Source organism: Canis lupus, chromosome 7 (genome assembly GCF_011100685.1).
Source record: "Canis lupus familiaris isolate Mischka breed German Shepherd chromosome 7, alternate assembly UU_Cfam_GSD_1.0, whole genome shotgun sequence".
Lineage (NCBI taxonomy): Eukaryota > Metazoa > Chordata > Mammalia > Carnivora > Canidae > Canis > Canis lupus.
In genome coordinates, this window is record NC_049228.1 from 32,301,142 (window position 1) to 32,316,148 (window position 15,007).

A 15,007-nucleotide genomic window follows, 5' to 3' on the forward strand; every position below is an offset into this window, starting at 1 on the left:
ACTCTATGATGCTACAATTAAATCTTACTCTTTTAAGGAACCTGTGGTCCCTGGGCTGTAACATTTACAAGTTCTCTTGAAGGCAAGTCTTTTTATGAAGAAGATAATGTTCTGGGCAGATCTAAAAATAGTTCCTTTTCCCTTTCCTCTGTGAGAAACAGGACAGGATTTTTCTCAGATCTTTGTGGTGTCAATTTAGAGTAAATCTTCTGGAGCTAACACTCACAAAAAATGTGGGGCCTGCCCCTAAAACTGGGCTCCTTTGGAGTTTTCATTGTCAAGTTTGGCTACACTGAGCCTGCAGCAATTTGTCCATTTGACCTCAAGTTTTCTTACCCCAGCACTGGTTCCTGTACAGGCTTCTGCTCCCAGGATTCTGCCCTGGTCAGTTATGATTTACTGTAACCACTTATCTGGCTCTCCAATTTTGAGGACACTAGTTTTCCCTAAGACATCATTCCTTGCTGGATCTAAGAACAATTGCTGATCTTCAGCTTTTTCTTGTAATGAGAATTGAAGTCACAGCTTCCAAGGTCTTTATATGCTGGACTGAAAGTCTTGATTCTCTTTTCAAAACTACTATTGTTTTTTTCTTACTATATATGTAAACATAGCCTCTACAGGAACCAGTGCTGCCTCCCATAGCATGTCTGCAGGAGTATTTGTAATTGTGGTCTTGTGCTTTACAGTTTGTGGTACAAATGATGTTCCTTTATAGTACTGTCTCCAGAGTGTAACTTTGGCGCTCCCACTAGGCAATTGTGAATTTTCCAGGTTAGTGGAAGGGTGATATATTATATATAGCCAACTCTTATGGCTTGCCTCTCTCTCTGTCTACGTTATTTTATTTTTCCTTCCCTTCTCATGTGTCATCTGTTTGTTACTTAAATTCTACATATGAGTGATCATTTGGTATTTGTCTTTTTATGACTTATTTTGCTTAGCATAATACCCTCTAGTGCCATCCACACCCTTGCAAAGTGAAGATTTCATTTTATGATGGTTGAGTAATATTCCATTGTATGTATATACCACATCTTCTTTATTTATTCATCAGTTGAGGGGCATTTGGGCTCTTTCCTTGTTTTGGCTATAGCAGTTAGTGCTGCTATAAACATTGGGGTGCATGTGCCCCTTCAAGTCACTATTTTTTCCTTGCAAATATAGATTTCGATTTATTCATTTTAAAATTTTTAATTTAAATTCAATTTAGTTAACATATGCTATATTATTAGTTTCCGGGGTAGAATTTAGTGATTTATCAGTTGCGTATCATTACATCAAGTGCCTTCCTTAATGTTCATCACCCAATTACCCCATTCCCCACCCACCTCCCCTCCAGTAACTCTCAGTTTGTTTCCTATAGTGAAGAGTTTCTTATGGTTTGCTTTTCTCTCTGTTTTCATTATTTTATTTTTCCTTCCCTTCCCCTATGTTCTATCTGTTTTTTTCCTTAAGTTCCACATATGGTGAGATCATATGGTATTTGTCTTTCTCTGACTGATTTATTTCACTGCTGCAAATGGCAAAATTTCATTCTTTTTGATGGCTGAGTAATATTACATTGTATGCATATACCACATCTTCCTTATCCATTCATCTGCCAATGGGCATCTTGGCTGCTTCCACAGTTTTGCTATTGTGGACATTGCTACTATAAACATTGGGGCATAGGTGCCCCTTAGAATAACTATATTTGTATCCTTTGGATAAACACTAGGTATTTGTGTTCCCAGTAGTGCAAACACTGGGTTGTAGGGTAGTTCTATTTTTAACTTTTTGAGGAAGTTCCATACTGTTCCAGAGTGGCTGCACCAGTTTTCATTCCCACTAACAGTGTAAGAGGGTTCTGCTTTCTCCCCATCCTCACCAACATCTGTTGTTTCCTAAGTAGTTCATTTTAGTCATTCTGAGCAGTGTGAGGTGGTATCTCATTGTGGTTTTGATTTGTATTTCCCTGATGCAGAGTGATGTTGAACATTTTTCATGGGTCTGTTGGCCATTTGTATGTTTTCTTTGGAGAAATATCTATTTGTGTCTTCTGCTTATTTCTTAACTGGATTTTTTATTTTTTGGGTGTTGAGTTAGATAAGTTCTTTTTTATACTGAAATTTTACTTTCTAGTTGTTTCCACATTGGTCACCCAGAATCCAACATGGCTTAAAAGAATAAGCTTCATTCCAATCCTACCAAATTAAATTTCCAAAATATGAAGACACCTTTTTTGAATCTTCCTACTCTTAAGTACACTAATCTCTTTAATAATTTCACAATTTCTTTTCTTATTTTTGACTTTGCCCCTTCACTCTTCACCTCAACGATAGTTCAACTGTATTTTTTATTTTATTTTTTTCAACTGCATTTTAAATTTTTTTTAAAGATTTTACTTATTTATTCATGAGAGACACAGAGAGAGAGGAAGAGACACAGGCAGAGGGAGAGGCAGGCTCCATGCAGGATCCAAACACGGGACATGAACCCGGGTCTCCAGGATCACGTCCTGGGCTGAAGGCGGTGCTAAACCGTTGAGCTACCCAGACTGCCCCAACTGCAATTTTTTAAAAGTATAGTTTCTAGAACTGGGCACACTCTAAAACTGAGTTCCTTAACGCTGTGACAAGCATAATTTTTACTTCAATTAAACTAGTTGCTAAAATTCTATTAATACAGACCATGAATGCATTAGCTCTTGAAGGGGCTTCATAAAAATATTGAAACATCAAATACACAAATTAACCCAAATTCCAAATTACCTTTGACATTTATTACAATTTGGTGTATTTCTCCCACTATCTTCTTGAGTAGTGAGTTTTTGACAATTCTATCTGGAATCCCTGACAACCGAAGAGTCCTTCTCGGTGTTAATGACTTCATTTATTTATTTTTCTTGGAGTAAACATGAGCACGCTCAGAGATACTATATTTTTTTCATAACGGCATTAAGTGCAATAGATTGATTACACTGTGTTACATGACCTCATGGCTTTTTAAAAAGTAAAATCATATTTTATGTATATATATATATATATATATACACATATGTTCTATATCTTCAAGTGGAAATTCACGTAATATAATATAGTATTTTAAATTATTTTTAAAGTATACTTTATATACTCTGAGATGCTTTCTGAGATTCCCCTCTCCTTACCACATTTCTAGCTAATGACTTCCAATCTATTTTTGATTACATAAATGCCAGAGTAGAACCAGATGAAAGCAAAGCAAAGCAAACAACACAATGTAGCAGATCACCTTTATTTGAGATAAAGCTTCATGAGGATTAATTGTTCTCTGTTACTTTTTTTATTGTAACATTATCAGTAGGATTGTACAAGAAATAAAATGAAAAACTCCATAAATATTACTAATGAAATAACTCCATTTCTGGTTTTTGAAAACAAAGATACTTTATATACTGATGAAACTAAATCCTTCCAGGAAAATATACTTTTTGTAACTTAAAAGCCTTTCAATTAAATTGTGTTATAAATCTGTGAAATTTGAATAGAGTGTTTTTTATTCTAATGGAAATATTGACCTCCAGATTTTAAGACTTACAGTGGTCAGTTCATATGTTTATAACTAGTATTTCAAAACCAAAATAAAAATAAGGGCATTCTTTGTGATCTCTTTCATGTATTAATAATTTATGCCAACTAGAGTTATTTATATCTTTATAAAAATTTTAGATTTTTCTTGAAATAGTATATAGGTTACCCAAGATTATTCTATTTGAATATAGGGGATAGGACTTATTGCAGCAACACTACTGGAACTGGTCCTTTGGGGTTCATATTGTATAACTACACCTGACCATGGTGTTTTCTATATGGCAGTTGGGTTCCCCTAGATCAGGAATGTGTGGCCTACAATGTTTGAAAGATGGCTTGAACCAGGCTCTTGAAAACAGCAAAATGAATGAAAATGAATATTCAAAAACTATGAATAAAATATAAAAGTAAAATATACATATAACAAGACACTTGTAAACATAGCTATATCACATATGCAGTGCTGCTAATTCTTTATCTCCCCCCCCCCTTTTTTTTTGCAGAATGGAGGCATGCAGGGTCTCATTCTTGCTATAGCTGCTTTCTTTAACTAGAGCTACTCTACTTCTTCAGTGCTCCCCTTTTTTGTGACTCAATCTCTGGAGTAGGAGATAGTTGGTTCAGGTTTGGCTCTGTCACTACTAGCTATGTGTATATGGGCAAGTCATGTAAATCCCATGACCATGTGTATTTTCCTCCAGAAAACAAATATGTGGTCATATCTATCTTAAAGGGTTTGTGACTAAAATGCTTCCATTGGATGTGAGTTTTAGGAATCAAGGACTGTTTTAATCAACATTCCATGCAATACAATGTCTGGCACATATTGATACAGAATAAATGGTATTTTCATAAGATGTTGCACAGGTATGCCATGTTCAGATATGGCTTCTTATGGAAACAGTGGTTAGTCTTTGTACTGGCAGATGGCCACAGGACTGATATATAAAAAAAGTTGAGGACAAAGGCTACCACTCAGTTCAAAAAGTTGGAGAGGTGAATAGAGAATAACCTCTTTGAAGAGGAGAGTCAACACAATCAGATCATCCTAGGTAAGCTAGTTGGTAAACATCAAGGAAGGCCACGTTGTTGTAATTCTCCTATTGCCTAAACCTAGGACATGGTTTCCAAGCTCCTAAAGAATAGCCTAAATAAAATGGAAAGTATAGCAGAAACAAAGAGTTTAGAAATAAAAGACTGATACTCAAAGAGATCCCACAGATTAGCTTCCTCAGCATCTGCACCTGCGATATGTCATCAGCAAATAGAAGTTGAATAACGGAGATGAAACCCATGGCTCCCAGGTGGTTTCTCCCTCTAGGTGCTCCTTGGGATGGTTTTCTGATTGTAAGCCTAGTGAGGGATGCAGCAGGGGAGCCCCTGGAGAGCATTCATATGTGCTCCTTGCTGAGGGGAGACACGGAGGACTGGATAGAGCAAAAACAACTGTAAACAGATTCTGCCTCCAATAAGGGCACACAGAAGGCCAGGGAGCAGCTGAGTAACTTATAGGGGATGGAGCAGGGGAGTGCATGGAGGTGGGATCAATTGACATGCTCTGTGAGCTTGAGCAATTGCTATAGGATGGACATAGGCAGTGCAGGAAGTTGTGGAGTGAATTCTCTTGGGTTGCAGGAGGATGCAGGCCATCAAAGCTGAACAAGGCTAGAGATGGGCCACCAGATGTCCAGAGGCATATAGTGGATAAACACAGGAACATAATGTATTGAGTAGTTTCTACATTGCTTAAAACAAACAAACAAGCAAACAAAAATCCTACTTCATATTCTTGTAACACTTCTGCACATGACCTTATAATCCTTTTTCACCACGAGGAACAAAACTCGATCTGAATATTGAATAGGGAAACCAGTTTAATTCTAATTCTAATCCTTTGGGTATTCAAAAACAGAAAAATTCAATAATATAGAATTTAACAATTGCATTGCTATCTGAAATTGAAACACACATATCAAGAAATCTTTGGAAAGCAGATATATTTTGGTCTGATCCTGAAGGTAGTTGAGAGGAAAGTTTTTAAAATATTCTCATCAATCTTGATTTGTCCAATGCTATGAACTTGATATTTATTCTATATTTATGTAAATATTACTCCCAAATGCCCTGTCTGTATTTAAAGAAGTATGTAGAAGACAAATGCATAATATCAAAATAGAAAGAAATATATGAGATTAGACATGTTTTCTTACGAATGCCCATAACCAGTGTTGAATTCCTTGCACATAGCTTTCTGGTATTAATCAAGGACATTCATTACTTGTTACTCTGAGTCACATGGTTTATGTAAGACTGCTTTGTTGAAGTCTTGCTTTGTTGCAGTCTTTTTTCTTTCAAGGATATAAAAGTATCAAGTATTTCAAATGCCAAGAGTGATGTGGTGGAAAAAATGTATAGCTTTATAAATTAAACATTACACTCCTGAGTTCTGGTTATCTTACACAAAAGTGGCAATCTTTTCTTAGCTAAATCACCAAGATTTGGGGAAGAGTGATGGGGCTACCACATTCTTCCATCACTTTTTCAGGCATCCTTCAATTCCCAAATGCTCAGATTATGAAGTGGAGATAGTTTGCACATTTGCTTACCACAGGTCTGTGGACGTCCCAGAATGCTCTTTCTTGGCTATCTAGGATCTTCCTTTCAATCTTGTCTCTCTTCTTGTCCACTCTGTCAACATCGTAACAATGAATAATAAATAATGTTAATTGTAGCCCCTCTATGAACAAAGGTCACAACACAACTTGAACAAATTTTCCAAAAGACTCACAAGGACTCACTTTGCTTGTGCTTCTGCTTGCATAAAAATGAACTCCCACTTTCGAGCAAATGCTCTCTGCAGCCTGGCCAGGCTCTCCTGAAAAATATACCACAGGTGAAGATGTTCTGGTATTCACTTTCACTACTCCCTTCTCATTTATCTACTGTGTGCATTTATCAAGAAAACAAATACCAAATTCTAACGTAGTATGTATACTTTGGTTCTCAATGATAAGTCATGCTTACTGAATGTAGCTCATCTTCATTTATATTAACAGAGGAAACATGGAAACCTATCACAAATATTAATTTTATGAATAATTGACTTTAGAGAACCCAGTAAACATCTAAAATACTAACATTATTTTGTTAAAAAAAAAAGTGCTCAAGACTAATCCATTGGATTTTTCTGTGCCATTTTAGTGAGGAACAGGAAAGCAATACTTTTCTACTAACGATTCCGTCAGTCTATCCAGTTCCTGATAAGAATGTAAACCCTCAGCAGCCTATTGCCATTTCTAGTCAGTGCTTCAAAGTCAGTAAATCACAAATAGCAATTGTCTGAACAAATTACATCAGATTAATTTTATCTGCTGATGGTGGTCAAGTTGAAGGTTTTGCAAAAACTATTTACCCATAGCAAATGCTCTTTATTTCTCTAAGTTTGGATGTCTTCACTATATATAGGACACATCTAATGTTTTTACCCTTATGTCAAGGTTAGCAAAACATGTTTGTCCCTTCTCTTGTGAGTTTGTGCATCTAGAAGTTCACTGTCTCCAGTGTGAATGATGAGACGAAGCAAGCAGGTCAGGGATTTGAGCCATTCTGACGCCTGATCCCTAGAATCTGGTCCTTAAAATCCAGGGGTGAAAAGTCAACAGAATCTCCAGAAATGACCATAGACTTTATTCCTGTTCATTTTATGACTCTCTTTGCCAGAAAGCCCTTGGTACTTACAGCTTCATAGTCTGCTAGTTCCAGCCTTGCCTTATTTTGCATTGTTCTCTTGCATAGGTAAACCGCTGTAAGGAAACAAAAAAATGAATCATTTCTTGCCTGCTTATTAACTGAAGGCACTCACTAAAAATAAAAATATAGCATTATAAATCAAGACATCTTGGTCTTTATCACTTTTTTCAGTCATAATTTTCTATCTTTATATTTTTTTGACAAAAATAAATAATGGTAGCATTTTTACTGAAACTCAAACAGTGGTACCTATGAGAAACTAGCTATGTTTAGAAAGTTGGTAACTATTTATTTTTATTAAATAAGGGGAAAATGTAGCCCTCTAAATAGCACCTTAAATGAACTTAAACATCTAGATATACAAATAACACTACTGTGTTAAAAAGAATTGCATGAAGAGGGAATCACTGGCACATTTAATTATTTTCATATTCTTCTGTCAACTGAAAGACTCTATTAATGTAAACTGAAGGCTTCTTGGCATCTCCTTTGCTATATTTTGCCATCATCATTTGTTTTGCCACTAGGAGAGAGGAAATTATAATATCTTTCGTAACTACAATATGACTACCTTTTAATTCCATTTTTCTGAAGACTCAATATCCTTGCTGCCAGGGAAAGCCCACTTGGGTAGCAGATTTATGAGATGGGTGCCAGAGGGAGAGAAGAGGGCTACAGCAGCACCGTCATTGAAAAATCATATTTCTTTAGTTATTTCAGGATTTTTAGCAACTCTTAGGATAATATCAAGACATTCAGAGCCCTCTGGTACAGTCCTGATTTCCAGGACATTTCCATAATGTGATATTTGAGTCTCATGAAATTCAAGATAAACTATATATTTTAGGTGCTGAATAAATCTGCTGGATGAGGACTGTCAAATACTACTTTTTGTGAGGTTAGTTCTGGGGGCGTCCTTGTAATTACCACCATTGAAGTAACCTGTGTCATCCTCAATTTTTGATTATGAAGTCCAGCTGATATCACTAAGGAACTATCTTACACAGAAAGCCTGAAATCACTGCAAACACTGATGCTGTGTATTCAATTTGCTCTAAAGTTTCCTTTATGAAGGCCAAAGCCAAGGAGAAAGCCAACCATGAACCTATGATAACATTACTACAGACACCAAGAACCCAGGAGATAATCTGAGAACACATCTTTCTACAACTGATCATGGGAATTTTATTTTTTCACTAATACTAGTAATTTTCAAAATCACGAATTCTCGAAATTAGTAAAAGTCAAACTTCAAAAACAAAAATGACATGATGCATTAATTTTCTAATTGGCCATAGTTTTCACTCACCCTTGAAGAGACTCTTACTGTAGAGGACAATGATTTTAAGAAGATATCTAAAATGTTCTCAGCAGTTGGTAAAAGAGACTGTAGAGTTTGTGCAATCCCCCTGAGGGTATCTCTTCATGAAAGAAAGATAAAGTCTGCCTAAATATCTAAATTAAATAATTTCAGCTTTCCTAGCTTACCTTTAATCAAATTTCACGCCTGAGCTACCCACTCCTTGGGTCAGCCCTCCTCCATGTGTCCTGCTGCACCAGCCACTACTTGTTCCATTGATTCTGGTCATCTAATCTTTGCTCTTTTCAAAATCAGACCCCCTCTGGGAAACATATTTCTACCCTCATTAGGTAAACTAATCAGGAGCAGAGTGATGTTTTTTAGATGGCTGTTCACTAAGAAGTTACACACCCTTTAATATTGCTATCCTTTAATGTGATTTTTCTTAATTCTCTAGGAAGCAAAACAAAGGTATGGACAGGCAGCACCGGGTATACAGTAAACACAGTAGTTGTTCCACATGGATCCATTGAATGAGTGAATGATGAATGAATAAATGAATGGGATCTTTTTAGAAGGAGATATTTAGCAGTTAAAACAATTCATGATTTCTACTAGTCTTTTTGGTAAAGAGGAAGAAGGAAAAAGCTAGGTTAGCAAGTAGGGAACATTCTGGACACTGTTAAAGGCACTGCAAATACAATTATGACGAAAAGGTCCCAAACCTCACCAATCCAGTGTGGACACAGGACAGTAGACAGGTACAGATGATCCTTTTATTCTTTATCAGCAGAGTGTTAGCATTGAATGGGATGCAGATGAGAAGGAGGTCCATGTAAATAAAAGAGGGTTTCAATTCCAGTGATTTTACAGTTTACCAAAAGTTTTAAAAAATGAGAGTAGCTCTGCATCTTCAAAACTATGACTCAGGCCAAGTGTTTTTGTACTAAACCCTATTTTCTTAGGTGCCAAAAGTGCTCTATGGGGCGTCCCATATGGACCTAGGCCTGAGTGCAAGTGGTCTTTAACAGAACCCTTGTGTTTTTTCTGCAGCGCCAACATATTGAGAACAACTAAAAAAGCCATTGGTGGATTTTTTTAATGTTCTCCATTATTGAAGATTTAATTTAAATCTTAAGTTTAAATATATCTTTCTGCAATAGTTTCAGACCATATGATACAATTTTGAGGATCAAACAAACAAGTAATTTAATAGGAGGGTATGCCAGTGAGTGGAAGAAAGTTTGAGAAGGCCTACCGTATCACTTTGGCTAAAATAGCTGTATAGTAAATGCATACAATCTGGTGTGAATACACCTTAAGACTGAGGTATCAAAGTTTCTGGATCACACACCTAACTTAACAGAAAGTGAATACTGGCATGAGTTTTTTTCCATGAAATTTCCTAAAGTTCTCTGAGGTAGAATAGTCTGTTGAACAAAAACTAGTACCTTTTATTTTTTTAAAGATTTTATTTATTCATGAGACACACACACACACACACACACACACACACACACACACACAGAGAGAGAGAGAGAGAGAGAGGCAGAGACACAGGCAGAGGGAGAAGCAGGCTCCATGCAGGGAGCCCGATGTGGGGCTCGATGCTGGGTCCCCAGGATCACACCTTGGACTGAAGGCGGCGCTAAACCGCTGGGCCACCGGGGCTGCCCCCAAAACTAGTATCTATGACAAAAGTGTGCAGAGTTGAATCACAGAGGTCTGTGAGAAAATTACTAAGATCCCAATATCTAAACATGGAAAGGACGTAACTGTATAATTCACAAAGATTAGAAATACAATTGCCACGTGAATATTGTCATACAAATATAACACATATTGTCATGAAACTTTTTTATTGTTCCAAGTTCATTGTGTGAGCAAATTCTTCCCTAGTCCCTGAATAAAAACTCAAGCAGCATCCTCAGTCTTGCTTGTCACTCGGGTAATTCAAAGAGTGAGCCCCAACTTATTAAAAAGGGTGTCTATCCCAAGGAATATCAAAAAATTCAAGCCTGGTTTACAGTCTTGAGGTCTTCCCCTTTCCCTTTTTCCCCAGTTTCTGTGGTGAGAGAGATGTGACCATCTTCTTTGTCCACCTTGTGCTTCTGCGTCCCCACCAAGAATTGCTGACCAAGGCTTCTAACTTTATGAAGTTGGAATATAGGGAGGAAACAGGATGCTGCCATTCTTTGTTGACTGATAGCAGCATGGTGATCTAATGCTGCCATTCTCTGGTCTTGGCAGAGTTGTAAGGCAGATTATGTTTTTCATATTACTTTGTGGGATGCTTTGGAGAAATCACACGGTGCCAATGCTGGGAATCTCTCATCTGTAGCGTCTTTATAGGGGCTGATCACTGCCACAGCCCTTGGACTATACCCCTGGCCTCTCTCTGTCCAGGCTGTTCTCCAGGAGAGGACTCTGTCATATCTGGCTTAGATTGCACACAAGAGAAACACTCATGCACTTTTTGTCCTAAAAGTAGGTCACGGAATATAGCCATTTCCCTTTCAATTCCTCCACCCATAACTGGATAGCCTGTCTCCTGCCCCTTGTAATTCCAAGGCCTGCAGTTCATGATCCATTGTGTTCCCAGGACTAGGTGACTCCTGTCAAGCACTCTCAGAAAGCCCTTGAAATTTCTGTCATGGGGCTTGAGATGAGGGACATTCTCACTCATTCTTCCCACTTGGGACTGATGGGGGCAATGACTCCTGACATCCTAACAGCTACAAAATCAGTCTTTAAGCCAACATTTTACCCTTTAATGCCCTCAATGGGAGCTGACAGCAGCTAGTGTGACAATCTGTATGTCAGTCTAGCTCAGCACTTTCACATCTGGTGTTGATCCACTTAACACGTTGGCTGGATTTCCATTTTAGCATCCTGTTACGAAAATCACTTTCCACTCATCAGAAGAGCAGATATGTTACTGATTGGCAATAATCCATTCTGGCCATAAAGAAGTGAAACAGCACTGAGTGTGAGCACCTAACAGTGAAGTCTTTTTTTTTTTTTTTTTTTTTTTTACAGTGAAGTCTTTTTTTAAAGAATTTTGACAATGAGTAATCACGGGCATTCTTCCAGTACTTGCACTTCTGAGAATGTAACCCAAGGAAATAGCATGAAATACAGAAGTGTAAGTCTTCATGATACAGAATATAGGAACACAGTGGGGCAAGGAATTCATGTGTATTTCTTCAATAACATGTTGTATCATCATTAAAAATGATTCACACAAATTGTTTTACTTTAAAGTTGAAATAATTTAATTTTTAAAATCCTTATTACTCATTGTAAAAGTTAAGGCAATTCAAAAAAATATAAATATTAAATCTTTTTTAAAAAGATTATTTATTTATTTACTCATGAGAGATACAGAGAGAGGCAAAGACAGAGGCAGAGGGAGAAGCAGGCTCCATGCAGGGAACCTGATGTGGGACTCGATCCCAGTACTCCCTGAGTCGAAGGCAGATGCTCAACCACTGAGCCACTCAGGCGTCCCAGAAAAAAGTATAAATATTAAAGAAAAAATCATTCTAATCTTACTTCTGTCATTATTTTGCATATATTCTGGCTTTTTCCATTCTATACAAATCTACTAACATACACATGACTGTATTTATATCAAAACTTTATCTGCATATATTTATTTAAAACAGTACTACATATGCTATCTTATGAGCTTTTACCTTTAATGTTCTATTTGGACAATTTCATGTCAGTAAGTGCTATTCCACAATATCTTGAAAAATTATTTCATTATAATCCATTTATTATTTATTTAAATATGGCATTATTGTTGAACACTTGGATTATGTCCTTCATCTTGTGATTATTTACTAGTTCTTCTGCAAACATGTATGTATGGCTGTATGTTTATTTTTTAGATATTTGATAATTTCCTAAAGTGTCATTGCTGAATGAGGGTGTGTTCACCTTTCAAATCATGAATGTGATTTTACATGATCTGTGTAACCAAATTCCATAGACTTTAAGCATGAATATGTCTTTTATCCTCTCCAACTCTGAAGAGTCCATTTTAAGCAAAGCAATCAGTTATTCTGTTAAGACAAATCAGATTTCATTGTATTTAAACTTCCCATTTTTCAACCACTTCCTATCTTACTTCACTTCCAGTAAAAGCCAAAGTCCTCGCGTGCCCGTTTCATTATCCTTGGACCTTGCTTCCAACTGCACTCAGATGGTGGCTGCTTCTCCTTCAGACCTATGCTTTCAGTGACACCTACTACCTCCACCCAACAGCCCTTTTTTCCCCATTGTCTTCCTCTACACAACTTTCTACCTCTTGACATACATCTTCTGTATCCTTTTATGTAGGTAGCTTATTAGCTTATTTACTTTTAGAGTGGTATGTTCAAGTGGGACAATTTCATTATGCCAATCTGTTTTCTTATATTTAATGACTGGTTTTAATGAAAAAATATGTATGGATTGCCACTTTCACTAACTTGGCTCTATTTAACACTTTTTACCTTGGGTTATTTTTCATATTGCAAACCCTGGTTTCATTTTCTTTTATTTGCCTGGTATCTCTTTGCTTTACCAACCTACTTTAAAGGGTCAGCATGTTTGGCTCATCTTCCTTGCAGACAGATATCACTGGATTTTATTTATGACCTAACCTAAAGATACCATCTACTTTAAGAAATAAACTTAAATATTTACATTCATTCTTATAAGTTATATTTGTTCTTCCTTTTCTTATATCTTCATCTCTCTCTCTCATGATTGTATTTTCTTTGTTTTCTATCTTTTGTTACATGATATATATTTTCTTTAATTCCTCTTTCAATTATTTAAAAGTAATAAAACTTGTTACCATTCCATCAGTGGCCATTAAATAACTATTTAATATATTTTCCTTGAATTTTAGTCTCAGAAATTAAACATTGCCTGTTACCCCCATAAATGTTATCTCCCATAAATACTGCCTAATGTTATCCCCCATAATGTATTTCACACTCTCTGTCTTTCTAATTTTTTAGTGACTGGAGTTTATTGTATGCTCCATTTTTTCTAGTTCTTAAAAAATTAATTATAGTATTCACATTCCATTTGGAGATTGCTTTAATCACAATTATTTAGATCCTGGAGGACATGGAGAGAAAGCTGTTGTCTTGGAAAATCAGAGTGAGAAAAAACATTGCCTTGGCACATTTAAAAAAATTTAGATTTGCTAAAACTATTCTATCATGGCTCAGATCTTCCAAAAAAGAGGGCTATTACCTATTGTGACTATCCTTTTTATTTCCGGTTTCCTTTGGCATTGTTCACTCATTTTGGACTGAGGCTACTTCACTGGTGAAGCTGACCTAGAAAATCCTGGGTTTGCTGTTGTAACTATTGGCCAGCAGCATAACAATTCTGCAAGGATATGACATTGTTCCTCCCGGTTCCTCCCCTTTACTCTTAGGCTTGCTCCCTGAATGAGAGGGAGAGAGCCTGAGCTGCTTTATGAAATCTAGGTCAGAGACAAAACATCAGGCAAGGCATAGGGCTGTCTCTTTGAATGCTGTGTTTAAGCCTAAGAAACCTTAATCCAAGATGGGGCAAGTCTTTCTCTACCCTCCTAAGACTTACTCACTCCAGCTCATGTAGATTGACGAATCATTCATAGGATTGGTCAGAACTTCATCCAGTTCTGTAAAGTTGCCCTAATTTCTTGAGAAGAGAAATTTTAAGTCTGATATCATCATCTTCCTTTCTTTTGGCTAAATTCTATTGATTCCAGAAAGAATACATCTTTCAAGTGAGTGGCTTGTGGCACCATTTTCCAATTTCTGTGCTGTCCTAATAATTCTTTCTACTCCAGTTTTGCTTTCTTTTCTTCTTATTCCATGCAGGGGCAGGGGGAGTAATTCTGGAAAGTGTCCAGTAAGTATGGTGTGTGAGTCAGTTCTTGCTTCTTACATCCACTTCAAGATGCAAATGTGTTTTGTGATTATATCTATGCTGAGTGAATGCTCCTTTAAGAAATCAATGATTTTTGGATTTTTTTTGGATTTTTTTATAATATAAAAAACTTAAACAAAAACATTATCCTTAATTTCACTCTAAAGTAAAGAGATAATTATCTTCGAGAACAGTATTTCCAAAATAATAATTTGAAGGTATTTTTTTAAAAGATTTTATTTATTTATTTGGAAGAGAGAGCGAGTATAAGCAGTAGAGAGGGAGAAGTAGGCTGCACATTGAGCAGGAAGCTTGATGTGGGGCTCGATCCCAGAACCCTAGGGTCATGATCTGAGCCTAAGGCAGCTGCTTAACTGACTGAGCCACCCAGATGACCCAAATTTTCTGATATATGTTAATGAAGACCATGTTATTATAAAGTAGAAGAAGGAATACACTATTGTATGAGATCAAATACCTC

General features: G+C 36.6%; 1 protein-coding gene across 4 annotated transcripts in view; it reads right to left on the reverse strand.

The window, feature by feature from the left end:
* Positions 1 to 15,007, reverse strand: part of RGS7 (regulator of G protein signaling 7) — a 488,737-nt gene that overhangs the window by 69,363 nt on the left and 404,367 nt on the right. For all 4 annotated transcript variants that reach the window (XM_038542673.1, XM_038542672.1, XM_038542671.1 and 1 more), the window contains exons 7-9: positions 7,293 to 7,357; positions 6,353 to 6,429; positions 6,161 to 6,242 (exon numbers count right to left, since the gene is read on the reverse strand). In XM_038542673.1, coding sequence (XP_038398601.1) covers positions 6,161 to 6,242; positions 6,353 to 6,429; positions 7,293 to 7,357 — 224 coding nt within the window. The remainder of the gene's footprint in view (positions 1 to 6,160; positions 6,243 to 6,352; positions 6,430 to 7,292; positions 7,358 to 15,007) is intronic.